This window comes from Heterocephalus glaber, unplaced genomic scaffold (genome assembly GCF_053883595.1).
Source record: "Heterocephalus glaber isolate CG9 unplaced genomic scaffold, H.glaber_assembly_v1.0 deba00001504, whole genome shotgun sequence".
NCBI classification, from domain to species: Eukaryota; Metazoa; Chordata; class Mammalia; order Rodentia; family Bathyergidae; genus Heterocephalus; species Heterocephalus glaber.
Window position 1 is genome coordinate 59,690,975 of NW_028258324.1, and position 18,454 is coordinate 59,709,428.

At 49.4% G+C, this 18,454-nt stretch overlaps 1 protein-coding gene across 7 annotated transcripts in view; it reads right to left on the bottom strand.

Moving 5' to 3' along the window:
• The window catches only part of Zdhhc19 (zDHHC palmitoyltransferase 19), a 54,725-nt gene that overhangs the window by 3,753 nt on the left and 32,518 nt on the right, over positions 1–18,454 (bottom strand). For 3 of the 7 annotated variants that reach the window (XM_087186645.1, XM_021254952.2, XM_087186646.1), the window contains 6 exons: positions 9,357–9,478; positions 9,047–9,186; positions 8,512–8,684; positions 7,821–7,926; positions 4,445–4,530; positions 4,086–4,221 (listed from right to left, as the gene is read on the bottom strand). In XM_087186645.1, coding sequence (XP_087042771.1) covers positions 4,086–4,221; positions 4,445–4,530; positions 7,821–7,926; positions 8,512–8,684; positions 9,047–9,186; positions 9,357–9,478 — 763 coding nt within the window. Of the gene's footprint in view, positions 1–2,844; positions 3,044–4,085; positions 4,222–4,444; positions 4,531–7,820; positions 7,927–8,511; positions 8,685–9,046; positions 9,187–9,356; positions 9,479–9,827; positions 17,039–18,454 lie in introns of those variants that run through there. The other 4 variants (XM_004834690.4, XM_021254935.2, XM_013071913.3 and 1 more) reach the window with 4 other exon arrangements.

Consider the following 18,454-nt stretch of genomic DNA (forward strand, 5'->3'; position numbering starts at 1 on the left):
AGTTCAAACCCCAGTAGCAGAAAGAAAAAAACAAAAACAAAAGGGAATCAAACCTGGGGGGTGCCACTCTGGCCTGGAGTCACACATGGTGAGGCACAGAGCTCGCTGCCCTGGGGAAGGGCTGAAGGGCTTCTGGCACCACCACATAGGGGGAAGTCACTCCAGTGCAGTGCCAGTTTCCTCATCTCTAGGACTAGACTGGTAACTCCCCAGGTACAGGGAAGACTGGAGGAGGTAACAGGCCAGGTGCAGGCCTGGGAGGATTTTGGTAGGGGGAGGACAGACCTCCAGCTCCCGGACGCCTCTCCCTCTAGGACCAGGGGAGAAGGGGCAGGCAGGTGCATGTGGAGACACCCCAGTGTCCAGGGGACCAGAGCTGCCTGGGCCCTGCCTACCGCCTTCACTGCCACAGGGCCCCCTTGGGTGGGGCAGTCAGGGCAGAGTAGGGTGTGGCTGGGAGGCAGCAGGAGTCATTATCAGGAGCGTGCAGGGCAATGGCTGAGTCCCTGCTTATCGCGCCCAGCCCTGGGCCAAGATGTGCTGGGTGGCCACAGCCCCAGCCTGCCCTCTGCCCAACAGCATCGGCCCGGGAACCAGAGAGCCACGGGGCCCAGCTATGAGCCTAGCGGGGCTGAGGGATGGGAAGTCCAAGTCCCTTCTCTCTCTTAAGGGCCTGGGGCCATGAGCCGCCATGGTGCTGCATGCCTGTAATCCCAGCACTCCAGAGGGCAGAGGCTGAGGCAGGAGGATCACCATTGAGTTTAAGGCCAGCCTGAATTACATAGTAGGACCCTGTATCAAAAAATAAATATAAATATGGGCTGGGGATTTAGCTCAGTGGCACCGTGCCTGCCTGGCAAGTGCAAGGTCCTGAGTTCGATTCCCAGTGCCAAAAAATAAAAATAAAATAAATAGATAAATAAATAAAAATATCAAAAAACTAACTTCCAGGCATGGTGGCTCATCCCTATAATTCTAGCACTTGGGAAGCTGATGGAGGAAGATCCCTGTGAATTCAAGGCTAGCCTGGGCTACATAGTGAGTTCAAGTCCGGTCTGAACTACATAGCAAGACCCTGTCTCAAATAACAAAAACCAAATCAATAAATTAATAAATAATGAAATAGCAGGGGTCTGTGCCCCCTGGGAGAGAGGGAAGCAACTTCTCCATAGCATGCTAGCTCAACCCCAATCTCTGACCCTGCAGGAGGCCCCCAGAGGAGAAGGAGGCTGCCTCTGGCCCCCACCCATTCAGTTGATGGGCAGGGATCTGGCTGCTCTGCAGCCTGGGGTATGGGCAGGGTATGGCAGGCCCCTGGGCACCCTGATAACAGCCTGCCTTATCTGCAGCTCAAGGCCAGGGTGGGGCTCCGCTAGAATCCAAAGCAGGTTCTCAGAAACGAGGAGGGGGCGTGGGGGCCTCAACTGAGACTCCTGGCCTGCAGAAAAGGGCTGGAGGGGCACCCAGGGCCTCCCAGAGGGGTTCCCCGGGCTTAGGGAACTGCAGCCTGAGGCTCGGACTGTCTGTCCCAAAGAAACTAAAATCCCTGGGCTGAGAGAGAGCAGGACACCCAGAACCCTCACCCCAGGGCAGGAAGTCACTGCCTTCTGAGAGGTCCCAGCCTTTTGAGAGTCAAAGATTATGTGCTGGCCCAGTGGGGAAACTGAGGCCCAGGGCATCATAGAAGACCCTCAATTGGCTGAGGACCTGAAGGAGTCATTGAGTGCTGTCCTGGGGGGAAGGGCAGCCAGTGACACTGGGCAGGGGCAGGGACAGAGTCCAGGCCTGGCCCTCTCAGTTCCCTGTGACCTGGGCCCCCCCCAGCAGGCGTGGCTCCGTACCCAGGCACTTCTGGAATTCACCTCCAGGCCAAGCCATGGAAGGTTCAGCCCCAGGCCACCTGAGGCAGGGAGCCTGGGGGCATCTCTTTCTGCTGGGCAGGGCTGAGCTGGGGATCACACAGGTGCACACAAACCCTCTAGGGTGACATCCTCCTCTGCACCCTGGGTCCACTGGACACAAGGGTGGCAGGGAGCAATGACACAAGGCCCTCAGTAAACATTCAGAGCCCCCCAGCCCCGAGATTCTGGGCCCGTGCTGTGGGCCCTGCAAATTGGAAATAGCGGCCAGCTGTGTGCACGGAGAAATCATCACCATCCTCACCACATTCACTGTGTGCCTACTGCAACGTGCCACGAATGAGGCACCTCGCCCACCTGTCAGCCCTCTAGGGGGCAGTATTGTTCCCAGTTCCGCAATCACACTAGCAGAGCCACAGTTTGGGGTGTTCCTCCACCCCCAGGCATGCAGATTCTGAGGGCCTGGGCCCAACCCAGGGGCAGGACCTGAACCAGCACATGCTGCCCAGCAGGAGCAGGGACCTGAGCTAGATGGAGACAGGCAGGGTGCAGGCTGGACGGAGAGGGGCAGCACCCCACACTACTGGCCTTTAGGATGACAGGAGGGCCAGGCTCACCAGTTCCCATGCACCTGGTGCCCCCTGCAGCCAGACGTGGGTGCTGCAGGGCTGAGGTTGGATGGTCCCAGGTTTTGAACCCATAGGTAGCCCAGGCTGGCCTTGCGCTCTAGGTGATCCTCCTGCCTCAGCCCCCCTGCCCTTGCCAAGCACTGGGATAACAGACGAGCTCCACCACGCCTGGCACTGTTGCACCATTTTAAGGATAGCAGAAGTGTTAAGTGTCTTGCCCAAGTTCACAAAGCCAGGCAGTGCTGGGTCCAGAGCTCAAATCTCCAGGGGTCCCTAGACTTTGTCCCAGCCCCTGACAGCCTACCCCCACCCCAGGCTCCTGACACCTAAGACAGACACACAACAGGGCATTAACACTCATGAAAGGTATTAATTTAATGGCAGGCAGGGTGATCTCGGTCCTCCTGCCAGGGGAGTGGGTAAGGCAGGCACAGAGCCTCCACATGGCTCAGGTGGTAACGACTGGGTGCAGATGCTCCTGGCCCTGCTGGGGATGGACAGGGAGTGGAAGTCCAGGGGTCTCCTGCAGCCGGGCTAAGCAGAGCCGGTGGGCAGCTAGACACAGAGAAGAAACATGTGCGCCATGGCGCACAGCCAAGTCCCTGCCTTTGAGCAGAGCGAAGGAGAGGCGAGTACTGCAGGACTCAGTCAGGGCCTGGGCTCTTTTTTTTCTTTTTTTTGTGAGACAAGATCTTCCTTTGTACCTCAGGCTGGCCTCAAACTCATAGCGATCTTCCTGCCTCAGCCTCCTGAGTGATTATAGGTATGTGCCCCCATGCCCAGCTCCAACTCCTAATGTTCCACTTTAGATGTTTCACGTGAAACTTCACAAAGAATCTCCTAGCTAGGGGTGGTGGCACATGCCTGTAATCTCAGTATTCAGGAGGCTGAGGCAGCAGAATTGCCACAAGTTTGAAGCCAGCCTGGGCTGCATCATGAGTTCTAGGTCAGCCTGAACTACATAGCAAGACACTGTTTCAAAAAAACCAAAGAAGTGCTTGCTTCGGCAACACCTATACAAAAAACTTCCTGAAAATCATTACAAAAAAAAAAAAAAATTGGAGCCAGGGATTTAGCTCAGTGGCAGAAGTGCAAGGACCTGAGTTCGATCCCTGGTACAAAAAAAAAAAAATTTAAAAGGCTGGAGATGTAGCTCAGTGAGAAGGCCCTAAATTTAATCCTCAGTGACACCAAAGAAAAACAGAAAGAAAAAGAAAAATCCTTTAAATAAAGGAATCCTTGGGCTGGGGATTTAGCTCAGTGGTTCCAGCGCCTGCCTCACAATCGCAAGGTCCTGAGTTCAATCCCCGGTACCAAAAAAAAAAAAAATAATGATAATAAATAAAGGAATCCTCCTCAAAGCATAAAGCACTGAACTACTCTCAGTCCTCAGAGAAAGTAAGTGACTGGCCCAAGGCCAGCCAGAGAAATAAGAGGTGCAATCTTTTCTCTCGCTGTCTCCAGGACTCCTGGGCATGCCCTGGAAGCCTGTGACCCCCTTCCCTGTCCCCCAGGTCGGCATCCCCGGCCCCTAAGCACTGAGTACCCCAGCCCAGGGGTTCCCCTCATGCCCTTCTCAGCGCACCCCACTTCTCACCTCCTGGAGAGCACCCCCTTCCCCAGACAGGGTGGGTGACAGTGAGTGCAGGGGCACAGCAGGGGGGCTCGGCGCTGGCACGGGCGGCCCCTTGGGCCCCACTGGTCTCTGCAGCCAGACAGCGTCAGACATGTACCTGGGGAGAGGCCAATGCGGGGGTCCCTGCGCTCTGTAGCTTGGGGCACAGCTCTCACACCCCACTGCTTGGCCCAAGGAGGCAGGAGCTCCCCAGTGCCCTGGAGAAACCCGAGGGGAAGGGCAGAGGAGCAGGGCCTGGGAGCTGAGGTGAAGGGGACCCAGCTTTTCTGACCCCACCCGCCACGGCCTGGCTGCTCCCTGGCCACTGTCTGCAGACTCACGGGGATCCCAGCGGTACACAGAGTGCCAGGTACCAGTTCCTGGTGCAGCCCTGGTCGAACGGGTTGTATCCCTGAAGGTCTCTGCACTGGAGGGGAGGCAGAGGGGAAGAGGAGTTGGAACCAGCAGGACTGGGTGGGCCATTCCAGGGACCCTCAGCCAGGGCTGCAGCCACACCGAGGGACGGGAAGCCACACCCGAGCCTCAGCAGAGCTGCAGTCTCCTGCCTCCTTCTGAGCAGCTTGACCGGTAGCACCTAGCCACCTCCCCGGCCGCATCAGGCCCCATTATCCTGTCCCTCCCTCAGGGGCGTCCTTGCCCTCTGTCCCCACTGGCCACACGCACCCTCCTGCCACCTTCTCAGATCTTCCTTCTGCTACTCAACTGCTCCAAAGAGAGTCCCCCACTCTGCTTTCTCATCTCTCATCTCTCTGTTTTTGTTTGTTTTGATTTTTTTGTTTTGTTTTGTTTTTTGAGACAGGCTCTCACTATGTAGCTCAGGCTGGCCCTGAACTCACTATGCAGCCCAGGCTGGCCTCTAACTTGTGGCAATCCTCCGGCCTCAGCCTCCCAAGTACTGAGATTACAGGCATGTGCCACCACACCCGGTGCTTGTTTGTTTGTTTTGAGACAGGGTCTGCATAGTAATTCAGGCTGGCCTCCAATTTCCAGTGATCCTAAATCTCTGATTTTTTCCCTAAGCAACACCTTCATTGGATTTCACTATCTGGAGGGGCAGTGTGGGGCTAATCACACTTTCCTAACCAAAGGCCACATGGCCCAGGAGAATCTGGGCTGAAGGCAGTAAAGGTCAAGTCTCCCTAGGACGCCCTCACTCAGGTCCCCCCTTCAGCCCCACCCCCTCCCAAGCCCCTTATTCCCCAGTCTGAGCCTCACATGGATTCAAGAGCCCTCGCTGGCAAGTGTTTGGTCCCAATGAAAAGTGGCTCAGTAGCCCCTCTGCCCACCCAACACCCCATCCCCCATGCCTGGCAGGAAGACTGATCTTCAACACCGCCCTCGCCTGAGGAATCAGCCCGGCCCAGTGGCTCCAAATGTCCCACCGTGGCTGGTAGAAGTACAGGAGCCATTGTGCTAGAGGAGCATCAGCCTCCTCCCAGGGGTTAAAGCTCAAAAGATAAAGCTGGGTCCTATTCAAAGTTCTGAGGAAATATTTCGAACAGCTTGATGAAAGTTTCAGAATTTTTAAATTTAGGATATTAAATTTGGATTTATTAGATGCATATGAAGTATAGAAAAATGTGGGTTGTATATGAAGTATAGAAAATGCTTAAATGAAAGCCGGGCATGTTGGCACATGCCGATCATCCCAGCACTTGAGAGGCTGAGGCAGGAGGATCACTGTGAGTTTGAAACCTATCAAAAAATCAAAAAAGAAAGAAGGAAAAGAAGAAAAAGAAAAGAAAGTTATAAAGATGGAAAGGAAGCAATGAAATCTTTCTTACCTACAGAGGACATGATTTTTCATGTAGAATCAACAAAAAGATTTTAGAACTAATAAGCAAGTCTAGCAAAATTGCAGATTTAAGACCAATGTACAGAAATCCACTGTATTTTCTGCCAGTTGTGGTGGCACACATGCCTGTCATCCCAGGACTCTGAAGGCTAAGGCAGGAGAATCACAGAAAGTTCAAGGCTGGTCTGGGTTACATAGTGAATTCAAAGTCAGTCTGAACTGCATAGTGAGACCCCATTTCAAAAAAACAAAACAAAGGGCCAGGGATTTAGCTCAGTGGCGTTGAGCCTGCATGGCAAATGCAAGGTCCTGAGTTCGATCCCTGGTACCAAAAAATAAAACAGAAACAAAAACACTGTATTTTTTTTAATAATAATGAGGAAATGGATGCCAAGAGTGATGGTACAGGGCAGGGGTGATGGTGCATGTCCGTAACCCTAGCAAAAGGGAGGCTGAGCCGAGGCTGAGGCAGAAGGCTCACTGTGAGTACGAGACCAGACTGGGCAACATAGTGAGTTCAAAGCCAGCCTGAGCTACACAAGACCCTGGCCTGCAAACAACAAAAGAAGATAAAAATTGTGCTTCATCAAAAATATCTGCTGTTTTCAATGCCCTGTGAAGACAATAAAATGACAGGTCACATATTTTGAGAAAATACTTGCAAAATACAGCCAAATTCAGAATATTTGAAGAACTCTTAAGACCCCACAAGAAAACAACACAAATTTTTAAACACTAGGCAAAAGATTAGAACATACACTTCATCAAAGATATACAGATGGCAAATAAGAACATGAAAAGATGCTCAACAGCATTACTCACTAGAAAACCATAATGAGAAACTGCGCCAGGTGTAGTGGCACATACCTGTAAACCCAGCATTCTGGGAGGTTGAAGCAGAAGGATCAAAAGTTTGAGCCCAGCCTGAGCAATAAAATATTGTACAAAATTTTAAAAGGGCTGGGAATGTAGCTCAGTGTGATGGTCCTGAGTTTACTCCTCCACACAGTAAAAACATGAAAAAAGATTTTTAAAAGAAAAGAAAAGAACAAAAGACATGGAAACCACAGGAGATACTGCTGTACATTTGTTAGACTGGCTACAATTTTAAAAACTGACGATATCAAATGTTGATGTGGACGCAGAGTAATTGGGATCCTCATACATTGCTGGTAGGAACTGTTTCTTATAAAGTTAAACTCACAGCAATGCCATCCCTGAGAATTTACCCAACAGAGGCGGAAAGGTCTGCTCACGTCGTGCACCAGTGTTTGTAGTCACTTTACTCAGAATCGCCAAGAACTAAAAGCAATATAAAATCCAACAGGCGATGGATGGATGGTCTGCAGTACTCCCACACAATGAGACTGTACACGGCAAGCAAAGGGAATAAAGTAGGATGTGACCTCAACGCCGCCCAATCCCAAATCCAGGGGCTAAGTGACGGAGCCTGGCTTGAGGTTCCGGAAAAGGAAAGCCGGTAAGGAGGACCACAGGTGAGTGGTCGCCAGGAGCTTCAGAGGAGGGAAAACGGACTAGAAAGCCCACGAAAACTTTCCTGGGGCAGTGGAACTGTTCGGTCCCCAATCGTCGTGGTGGTCACAGGACAGCATCCATTTGTCAAAATTCCCAACTAAGAATGGCTAAATACCCTAAGAAGGGCTGGATCCTACAGTTTGTGAATTACTCCTCGGTACACCTTTTAGGAAATCCTAAACCTGGCTCCCAGGTTCCCCTGCCTCGAGACTAAATCCCACTCTCGACATCTGGGCTTTTCTAACCTGGCCCACCCAAGGGTGACTCCACTTTCCACCACCCCTCACCCGGCCTTCATGCGCCGCGCCGCGGAGACCGCGACCTGGGAGGGGAGGCGCCGCCCGCAGCCCGCATCGCCCGCATACCTGGCCTTTGCAGGAGCGCTCAGCCGTGCTCACCGACAGGACCTGGCTCACCAGCAGCAGCAAGAGCGGCAGCAGGAAGCCGGCGGCGGGGACCGCCACCACCAGGCTGCGAGCGAGCCGCTAAGGAGCCAGAGAACGAGCTCTCCCCGTGGCCCCGCCCCCAACCCTAGTCCCGCCCCTCCCCGCCCCATTTTATCCCCACCCGCTCAAGCCTAGCCTCACCCACCAACCGCAGTTTCTCCACTGTTCCCTGCCCATCCTAGTCAAGCCCACCAATCCTAGCCTCGCCCCAGCCCCATCCTAGTTCCACCCTGGCCGGCCCGTTTGGCCACGCCCACCAATTATAGCCCCTCCTAGTCCCACCTTGGCTCTCTCAGCTCCACTTTGGCCCCGCCCGTTCCCGCCCCTTCTCTCCCTAACTCCATCCTAGTCCCGCCCCATCCAGCCCCATCCATCCACTCCCCGTGTTCCATCCTTACTTCTGCCCGCTCACGCTAAATCTCACCCTACCATGCTGTGGTCCCCTCTGTCCCTTTCCTGCCTTCCTGACCCTGGTTGTGACCCCTGTCCTACCTATTTCCCACGTTCACCGTCTTATGCTGGTCCCACCCAAGCAGCTTCTCCCTTAGCTCCACCCTTCCGTGGGGCCTCCTACCCTGTCCCCCACGCGGGCCTAGGCCAGTGCGGATACGCCATGGCCTTGTCCAGGTTGAAGGGCAGGTGGCTGGTGCGCGTCAAGAACACCAGAGAGATAACCAGCAGGGCGCTGGAGTAGAGGAACAGGGACACGATGAGCAGCATGAAGCAGCGGAAGTTGCGGTGACCAATGCAGTTATTGACCCACTTGCAATGGTGGTCAAAGTCCTGGGCGACAAGCAGCAGGGGCAGCCGTGAGGACCTGTCCCCAAATCTTGAGCTCCCCCAACCCTTCCCTCTAGGCCACCTGACCTTCACCCCATGCACTGGCTTCCACTAGGGAAGAAACTGAGTCACAAAAGCCCTGATGCAGGCATCTCCGTCGTTGGAGCCATAGTTAGCATGGATGGTGTGAACATGGATGCCCGGGCTTGTGGGCACCTGTGCAGCCCCCTAGGACAGGTGCCGGCCAGATGCAGTGACCTGTGTGAGAATCCCTGGCACCCTTGGCCATTGGCAGTCCTGGAAGTCACCATGCCTGATGCGGAGCACCCAGCCAGAAGAGGATGAGGCAGGCGAGGGGTGCTCACCTCCACACAGATGTTGCACCAGGGGCAGTGGTGAGTCCGAGGTGGGCGGTGAAAGCAGCAGCTTGGGCACCACCGCAGGCAGAAGGCCCTGTGGTTCACCCACACCACGTGGACCAACATGGGATCCTCCTTCAGGGAGCCTGGCATGGGGAGAGACCCCTCCATCACTCTGCTGCCTGGGGACCGCCCCACGGCATTGGGAAGAGGGGTCCTGGGGCTGGAGGTGGTGGGGGGGGTACTTTAGACATCACCCCTGCAGTCCCCAGCCCTTGGGGTGCCACCTCCACCTCCTAGGGGCCTGAGGCCTCACCTTGATGTAAGGTACCCGGGTCTGAGAAGTTGAGTGAGATGAGACTGAAGAAGGTGAGGACGAAGAGGGGGCCTGTGATGGCAGGAACGGCCCATTCCCCGTTCTGAACCAGCCACCTGCAACTGAGACCAGACCTGCCTCAGTCTGGACCCAGAGTGACCCAAAGCTCTGCCTCCCGCCCCCAGGCCAGGCTTGCCTGGTTCTCTTTCCCTCAAGCCAGCTCTGAATCTCCACTGTGGGGACAGACCTCCAAGGCTCCACCGGATGTCACCAGCATTAGCAGCTACCTGCAGCTGCCCAGATCCCCCAGGGCCCTCTAGACTTCCGCCTGCCTGCCTGGCTCCCTGTAACTAAAATATCCTCTTTCCCTGACCTGTGCCCCTCTCCCCACTCTCTGCCTCTTCCCTGTTGTTATCTGTGTTCCTTTCTGTCTCTTTGCAGGAAATCTGACAGCTTGCACCCGAGACTCACGGAAATGCAAAGAAGAGCCCACTGAAAACGACCAGCAGGACCACGTTGAAGGCAGGGAGCAGGCTCAGAAGGAACCAGGAAAATGAGATGAGAGGTGGGGGTTGGGGGCCTTTCATGTGGGACATGGCATCCTTTAAGAGCCGCCTGGCTAGCGCAGCTAGTCCCCCTGTGCCACCTGGGGAAATCAAAGGCACCAGGCTCCTCCTCGCCCCCACCCCCCACCCCAAGGCTTTCAGAGTTCCACAGTGATGACAGCTTCAGAAGCCACAGCCCAGGACAGAAGGGAAGAAGTCTCAGTGTGAGGTCACAGAGGCTGAGGAGTGGGGCGGCTTCCAGTAGCAATACCTTCCCCACCCCCAAGGAGACTGATAGTGCTCGGGTGTCTCTGTCCCCAGGGGTCCATGTGCTGGAGGTGTGGTCCTCAGTGTGGAGTGTTGAGGGGGTTGGAACCTTTAAGGGACGGGGAGTGTAAGACCTTTTATGTAGAGGGCCTGGATGCTGATGGGGCCCGGTCATGGTTTATGTTTAGATGTCCCCCCAAAGCCTCATGTGTTCATAGGTGGAGCTTTGGTTTGCTTTGGTTTGCTTTTTTTTTTTTTTGGCACCAGGAATTAAACTCTGGACCTTGCTCTTGCGAGTCAGGCACAGTGCCACTGAGCTAAATCCTCGGCCCCCTAGTGGAGCTTTTCAAAGGTGACTGAACCATGATGTGCTATAGCCAGACATGCTGTTAGGAAACGAGGTGTAGCCTGGAAGGGTGACTCTTCCCTCCTCAGCTCCTCCCTTTCCACTCTGCTTCCTGGCCCCCATGAGGTAAGCAGCTTCCTCCACCAGCACCTCTGCCATGCCATCTGGCCTTGGAGCGGGCCAGTTATGCAAGGACTGAAATGTGAGCCAAAATAAACCTCTCCTCCTTTAAATTGTGGGTATTAGGTCTTGTGTCTCAGCGACAAGGAAAATGACTGAGCCAGGTGGCGTCTCCTCAGTGGAGGTGTTGTGGGTCTTAATATCACGGGGAATCCTCTTGTCTCATTCTGTCATTGTGCTCTTTACAACCAAATAGCCATACCCTTTCCAACCAAAATGTCCTGCATAGCTGACTCTGTGGCTATAGCCTTCCCCATCCCTGCTGGGGAAAGATTACAGTCTAAGAGGAGAGAATCTGCCGTACTCCAGGCCTCTGGCCAGTGGATCAGTAGTTGCCAGACACTCCTGCAGTAAGTCTCTAGTCCCCCACCTGCCCAGTATGCAATGCAAGGTTGAAGAAAAACTTAAGACACTTTTCAAGAGAAAAGTGTGAACTGGGATGGCCAATGCTCCTTTGGCAAAAGGCACTGGCCTGCCTCTTCCACCGAATTTTATTATTCATCAATCAGGGTAAAAGGTGCATATATAGATGTATAATATGTGAAATCTCCATGGAAACCAATCCAGGCAAGGCTTTAAAGAGAAGAGTCAAAGCATTTTCAAATTAGAAGCAAGACAGACAAAATATATGGTTGTAATTAGAGCATTGTCCTTCAAATTATGAAGGCACTAATTGTGGGAATGGAATTTGGGTGCAATTTATTCCGACCTCAGCTACACGCATTATCTCCTATTAGCCCCACAGCTTCCTAGGCCATTCCTCTGGTCTCGGCCGTGGCCGTTAGCAGGGAGGTCATACTGACCTGTGCACTACCGCGTTGCTCATGAGATACTTCTGTGAGTCACCTAGCTTCAGTTGGACTCACTTCTTAAAGTAAGCCAATTGAGGGATTTAACTCTTTGCAGCCTGCACTACTTACAATATGTTTTGGGCATAATCATTATGGCGGGCTCTGGCAGGTGGTGATCAATCCTCTGCCAGATCCAGCACAGAACTCCCTCCTGATCATGTCTCCCTGTCCACCCACATCTCCATGCACAGCATGAACTGGAAGTCTTAGGCATTCATCTCAGTGAACTGAGCCACCTTCCCCTGGGTGCTGGGGAAGATACCTGCCTGGGTGGTGGCTGGGGTTCTGTATGAGTCACATGGAGGGCCCCATCTCCATTCCTCTCATCCCATGTGGAATTGGAGGATCCCTTCCCGGCCAAATCTTCCTTCTGGGCAAGCATCAGAATGGGTCCCTCCTGGACCTCCTGGTCGCTTCAAGCACACATCAAGAGTCATTGTGGCTGAGAGCAAAACCATGTGGGGTTTCTGGGAAGATGGCAGAGTGGTGAACTGTCGGGAGCAATGCTACATAATTTTAGGGAAAAATCATTTGGTTAGCCTAGTTCTCCTGCCTACAACGCAGCTATGGAATTCCGAGACATAATTGCATTTTGGCCTCCGGTCACAACTGCGACCTCAATGATCCGGTGATGCTGTCTGTGATTCTCCAGGACTAGAAACATCCTGGGAGCTGAAAACATCCTGGGAGGAACAAACACCTACTCAGTTCCTCATTGTTCTTGGATTGTCACATCTTATTTACGCAGGATGTACTGAACTCTCTGCAAGTCATTTGTTACACTTTGTTTCTCCCCATGTACTGAATTAAAGGTGCGGTAAGCTGGGGGCTTTCGTCTTTGCTCCCCAGAGTGGCACTGATCAGACCCAAAGCTCAGCTTCTTCTCAGTCTCATTTTTCTACCTTTCCTGTAATTCACGGTGTACTGCCATGGCTTGCAGGAGACTGGGACTTAACTGCAGAGGTTCTAGTAACGTCCTCTTTCCCTATTCCCCATATTTGGTGCCCAACTTGGATGTGAATCTGATCCAGGGGTGAACTCGCCTGTGAGGCAAACTTGGAGTAAGAGAGACAGCACACAGATCTCCCAGAACAATTTCCGGACTTGGACGAGGGCCACTGGTATTAAGTGTGTCCAGCTGGGGGTAATTTTCTATGTTTGCTGAGTTACAACTATGGGTCAGTCTCTGTCATCGGAGCAGTGTAACTTTGCCAAATTAAGTCACTGTTAAAGCAAGCTATGTACCCAGTACCTAAGGATGCTCTGATAGATTTGTTAAAAGACATAAATATGTATGTCTCATCTTTTCCCCAGGAAGGGACAACTAACTTTTTTATTTTTTTGGTGCCGGGGATTGAACTTTGGTCCTTGCGCTTGCGCAGCAGGCGCCAAAACCACTGAGCTAAATCCCCGGCCCGACAACTAACTTAATATCATGGGAACATGTAGGTACTATTCTCCGTGAGGCCTGGTGAAGGGGTGATCATCTCTCCCCTGAACGCTCCCCACTTGGGCCTTAGTCCACTCTGCTCAGAGGTCAGAGTTGCTAGCCATTCTATTTGTGATTGAAAACTTCCTTCCCCAACCTCTTAATATTTTAAGTGATTCTACTTATGCAGTTTGGTTGACTCAAAGACTGGAAGGAGCTATGGTCTGCTCTACCTTAGAACCTAAATTATTTAACTTGTTTTTAAGATTACAAAAGGCCATGTGTCAAAAAATTGCTCCTGCCTTAATAACTTGGGGGAGAGGTTTTGCCTGTGTGCTGACAGATAATGATGAAACCTTGTGGCTGCCCTCCCGGAACATGAGACTGTAGGTCACGCTGGTGGAACCACCAACATCTTGGAGAATGGGTGATAGCACCCCGGCTGAGAGTGATGAGCCAGCTGCACCTGAGCGACCCACCTCACCAGCAACAACCAACAAATCCACAGCGGGGTCCAGGATTGAGATGATGTCCCCAGAGGAAGAATAAATATAGATTTTTTTAAAAGGGGGGGACACAACTTGAAAATATTCTTTTTACATTTATAAGCATAAAAGCACTTGCATTCCTTCTGATTCTAATCTCAAGAGATCTCTGTTAATTGACTACGAAAGTTTTTGACCAGTCTTATATATAATTATAAACCTAATAATCATAAAAAGGATATTATAATTCAATTTGGCCAAATATATTTGAGTGCACTCTAATTTTATAAATTGTCTTATATATTTGTCTGTTGTCTGTTTGTACAGTGAGCTCAATTTTTTTTTCTTTTCTCTTTTCCTTTTCACCTTTTGAAAAAAAATTTTTTTTTCTTAAAAGATATCCACCTATTATTAAATTGGTTTACAGATAAATGTTATTAAATTAAAGGCATGCCCTCCTTCCCAGCTTGCTAGTTGATCAAAGTGCCACCAAGATTTATTTTATAAAGTAATGTGTACTGTCACCTACATGCAATAATGAAATTGCAATAAGCAGTTGTAAAATAAGAAGATATATATATTCTTATTATCTGTTTGTCAAAGTAAATAGAGACTGTGGGTACTCCCTTTGGTGAATAAAGAAGTGGCCACCCAGAAAATAATTATTCTGGTCTTAACTCACTAAAGGGACCCCCCCTAGTAATTTTCATAACCTTATGGGAGACACACCACAACAAATATTGTCTCAATATGTTATTATAAATTGATTACATTGGTTATCATTGAAGTTTAAATTCTAAATGTTATTATAAATTGATTACATTGGTTATCATTGATGTTTAAGCGCTAAATATGTTATTATAAAATGTTTACATTGGTTAAGTTCTGAATATGTTATAGTAATATGTCTGCATTGGTCATCTTCAAAAGCTTAATCTCTGTGGCATAAACAAGAGAGTGTTATTAGAAAGATGGTTTTGATACCAAACTACATTGAAGAACATAAGATTTTATGTAACTGTGATATTGATTACTGCTCCTTTTCTGGTGTACAAAATGTATTCATGCCCTCTAATTGTATGGGTCTTCCAACATATTGTGTATGGTAATAACCTTTTGATTCAGATATTTGCCCTCCTCTTACGCTCCAGCCAGCTATGGTAATAAGCACACTTGTAGGCTGATTTATTTTCCTTAGATGACATCCTATAAAAAGACAGCTACTTATGGATCCAACCACAAGAACAACCATAATTGGCAATAATAACAGTTTAACTATATTTTTATTCCAAAATTCTTAATATCCAGGTAAAATTATAATAGTTGAGTTCACTACTCCTCTTACAATGCTAATGTTATTGATCTTCTCTTCTGGGTGTTCAACAACCAAAGTTTAGAGACCAAAACTGAAGAGGTATCTGGGCTAAGAAGGTGGCCAATAGTTTGCCCCTGGCCCTCCAAGGTCAACAACAATAGCAAAAAGATCCAGGTCATGAGGGAACCATCTCCGAGATTCTGCAATTTTGGTGAGTCATACAACCTCCTGAGCAGGGAGGTTGCCATACACCAAAACAGTAAAGATCCAACAAAAAGTGTGCCAAAGGAATGTCACCTGGAGGAAAAAAATCCCCCATGCTTTCGCAGAAGGCAACATGGTCAAGCAAGGCCGTGACATATCCTGATGGCTGACACTGACAGAGGAGCTAAGAGGCTCTACACATGGTTCCAAGACAGAGCCTGAGGAGACTTAATAAATTGACCTTGTTAGAGAGCAAGAGGTTGATATTATTTACTATAGGTCTCACCGTAACTTGGTCTTAAACACCCAGTAGAAAAGTATAACTGAAGACAATATTTATTTGAGTTCAACGAATTTTTAAGTTTTTTAGCCCAATGTTTAAAAAAAATTTTTGTTAGATTTGTAATCCTTTTACAGCCCCAATGGAGAGAAATTATGCTTATAATAGACAGCTAAGCCAGTCAAACACACTATAGATCCTCACAATACATAGGGACAAGCCATTGTTGGGGGTGCTTGCTTTTCCTAAAAACACCTTCATATAAAACAAAAAGAAAAGGAGATATGTCAGGAGCAATGCTACATAACTTTAGGGAAAAGTCATTTGGTTAGCCTGGTTCTCCTGCCTACAACCCAGCTATGGAATTCTGAGACATAATTGCATTTTGGCCTCCGGTCACAACTGAGACCTCAATGATCCGGTGATGCTGTGATTCTCCAGGACAAGATTACACCAGCAGGAGACATCCTCAGAGGAACAAAATCTTCATCTACTCAGTTCCCCATTGTTCTTGGATTGTTACACTTTGTTTATCCCGATGTACTGAACTCTCTGAAAGTCATTTGTTACATCTGTTTATCCTGACGTACTAAATAAAAGGTGCAGTATGCTTGGGACTTTCATCTTTGCTGCCCAGAGCAGCACTGATCAGACCCAAAGCTCAGCTTCTTCTCAGTCTCATTTTTTTACCTTTCCTGTAATTCACCATGTACTGCCATGGCTCGCAGGAGACTAGGACTTATTGTAGAGGTTCTAGTAACATCCCCTTTCCCTGCTCCCCACGGTGAACAGCACAGAAATAGCCACTCTGAGATTTGGTGTTCAGACGTTGGACTATAGCAATGTGAGGAAGAGAAGGAGGGACCCAGCAAGGATCTGAAGCAAGAATTGAAGCCCACTGGGAGAAGAAAGAGAGAGAACTCAATGCAGAAGACAGAGGTGGCAAGCTGCACTTTCTCCCTGAGCCCTGGCTAGTTGTGTGGGAGGGGTGGCTCGAACCTGCAGATGCAGTGACTACTGGTGACCTCAGAGGCCTCCACAGAGAAATGCACCAGTGGGATGGAGCAGTGGATGCAGCAGACTGCAGTGGATGGTGGGTTATTTGGATTCAGACATGCTCCAGGAGAGAATGATTGGGCTGGTAGCCAACTTGAAGAGGGGCCAACTGAGCTCAGAACTCAGAGCAGCTGCGGGCTGGCTTCATCTACTGGGTCCCAGTGTCAGGGTGAGGTAGAACAAAGTTCAAGTCAGCAGAAGATCAAGGAGCCAAGCTCAAGCCACCAGGGAGCTGAGTTCAAGCCAGTAGGAGGCACATGGAGTGTTGCAGGCTGAACAAATCAGGTTCCAGCCTCACAGCCAGAAATCAGCCTGAACTTCAGTTGAACTAAAGGTGCACCCTTGTTGGGATTATCCACTACCCCACTGGAAATCAACAGCTGGCTTGCTGGGATTAATTAAACTGGATCTGGGCTCGGTTGTCCCATGCTGTCTACCAGTGACAGCACAGACACACTTTGAAGTGTGTCTTTTTTTTTCTTATTTCTTCTTTATTGTTTTTGTTTTCTTTTTTCGATTGTTCTTGTTTCTATATGAGTGTGATCATTGTTTCTAGTTTTTTGTTGTTGTTCTGTTCTTGTTTATATTTCTTCCTTCTTGCTTTCTCTCCCGTCTTTTTCACTAGTTTCCTAAAGTTTGTGTAATCTTCCTTTGTCCTCCAGCCTTGCTTCTAATCTCTTCTCCTTCTTCCTCCTCTTCCTCCTCTTCTTCTCCTCTCCTCCTCCCCTCCTCCTCCTCCTCCTCCTCCTCCTCCTCCTCCTCCTCCTCCTCCTCCTCCTCTTCTTCTTCTTCTTCTTCTTCTTCTTCTTCTTCTTCTTCTTCTTCTTCTTCTTCTTCTTCTTCTTCTATTTCTCTATTTTCCCCCCTAACCCTTTTAAAATTTTCTCCCCTGAGGGTAAAATTGCCATATTGAGGGAATATTTTCCGTATACAATTTTCTGACTTGTTTTAGATTTTGTTATAGAACTACAAATATAGTTCATAAGGTTAAAGGTAGCAAATCAATAATTACCACAGTTTGTCATTTTCTAGGCATGTTTGATGCTATTGTTATTGCTGATTTACTACTTTAGCCAAGGTGACATAATTGTTCTAATCAGTTGTTCTTCCTGGTATCCCAAGATTGAGGTTGCTGATGGGTCATAAAAAATACTATAGGCCAGTGCCAAAGAATCAGGGGCTAGGCCAAATAGGCAGCAACTTCTCATCCCCAATAAATTGAATAGGTAAGATCTTACAACAGACTCAAAATCCAAAAGCCAGCTACACCTGAAAGATATCTCTGAGAAGTAGTCAATTCCTAAGGGTTCTAAATACCAGCGATAAAGCTACCTGCCATACCTGCCAAAGCTACCTGCCTGTAATAAAACCCATCAGAATCCCTGAAGTCTTCTCAACATAATCCCTCAAGTCAGGGGGAGCTTGGAGTGAAGTATTTCAAGCCCTAAAAGAAAACAACTTCCAACTCAAATTGATGTACCTTGCAAAACTATCTTTCAAAATTGATGGAGAAATAAGACACTTTCATGATAAAGAACACCTGAAGAAATTCATGACCACAAAACCAGCTTTCCAAAATGTTCTGAAGGACATTCTAGAAAGAGATGACAAACACTACAATTCTGTGAACCCCGCCAGATCCCCATGAATCCATCAGGCAAGAAAATCAGTTAAAGGGGAAGAAAGGGAACCAACAGCAGGAAAATAACATGTCAAGGATAAGTCAATACATATCAGTTATAACCATCAATATAAATGGTCTCAATTCACCAATGCAAAGAAACAGACTGGCAGAATGGACCAAGAAGCAAGATCCAACAATATGCTGCATACAAGAAACACATTTAATTAAAAAAGAAATCAACAGGCTGAAAGTCAAAGGATTGAAAACAATATACCCAGGCTGGGGATTTAGCTCAGTGGTTCCACCGCCTGCCTCACAAGCAGAAGGACCCGAGTTCGATCCCTGGGACCAAAAAAAAAAAAAAAAAGATGTAAGGTCTTGGTAGACAAAAACAATATACCCTGTGACAGGAACTCAGAAAAAAGCACTGGGAGCTGTTCTATTTGCAGACAAATTGGATTTCAAGCCGAGACTCATTAACAGAGACAATGAATGTCGCTACATCCTTGTAAGGGG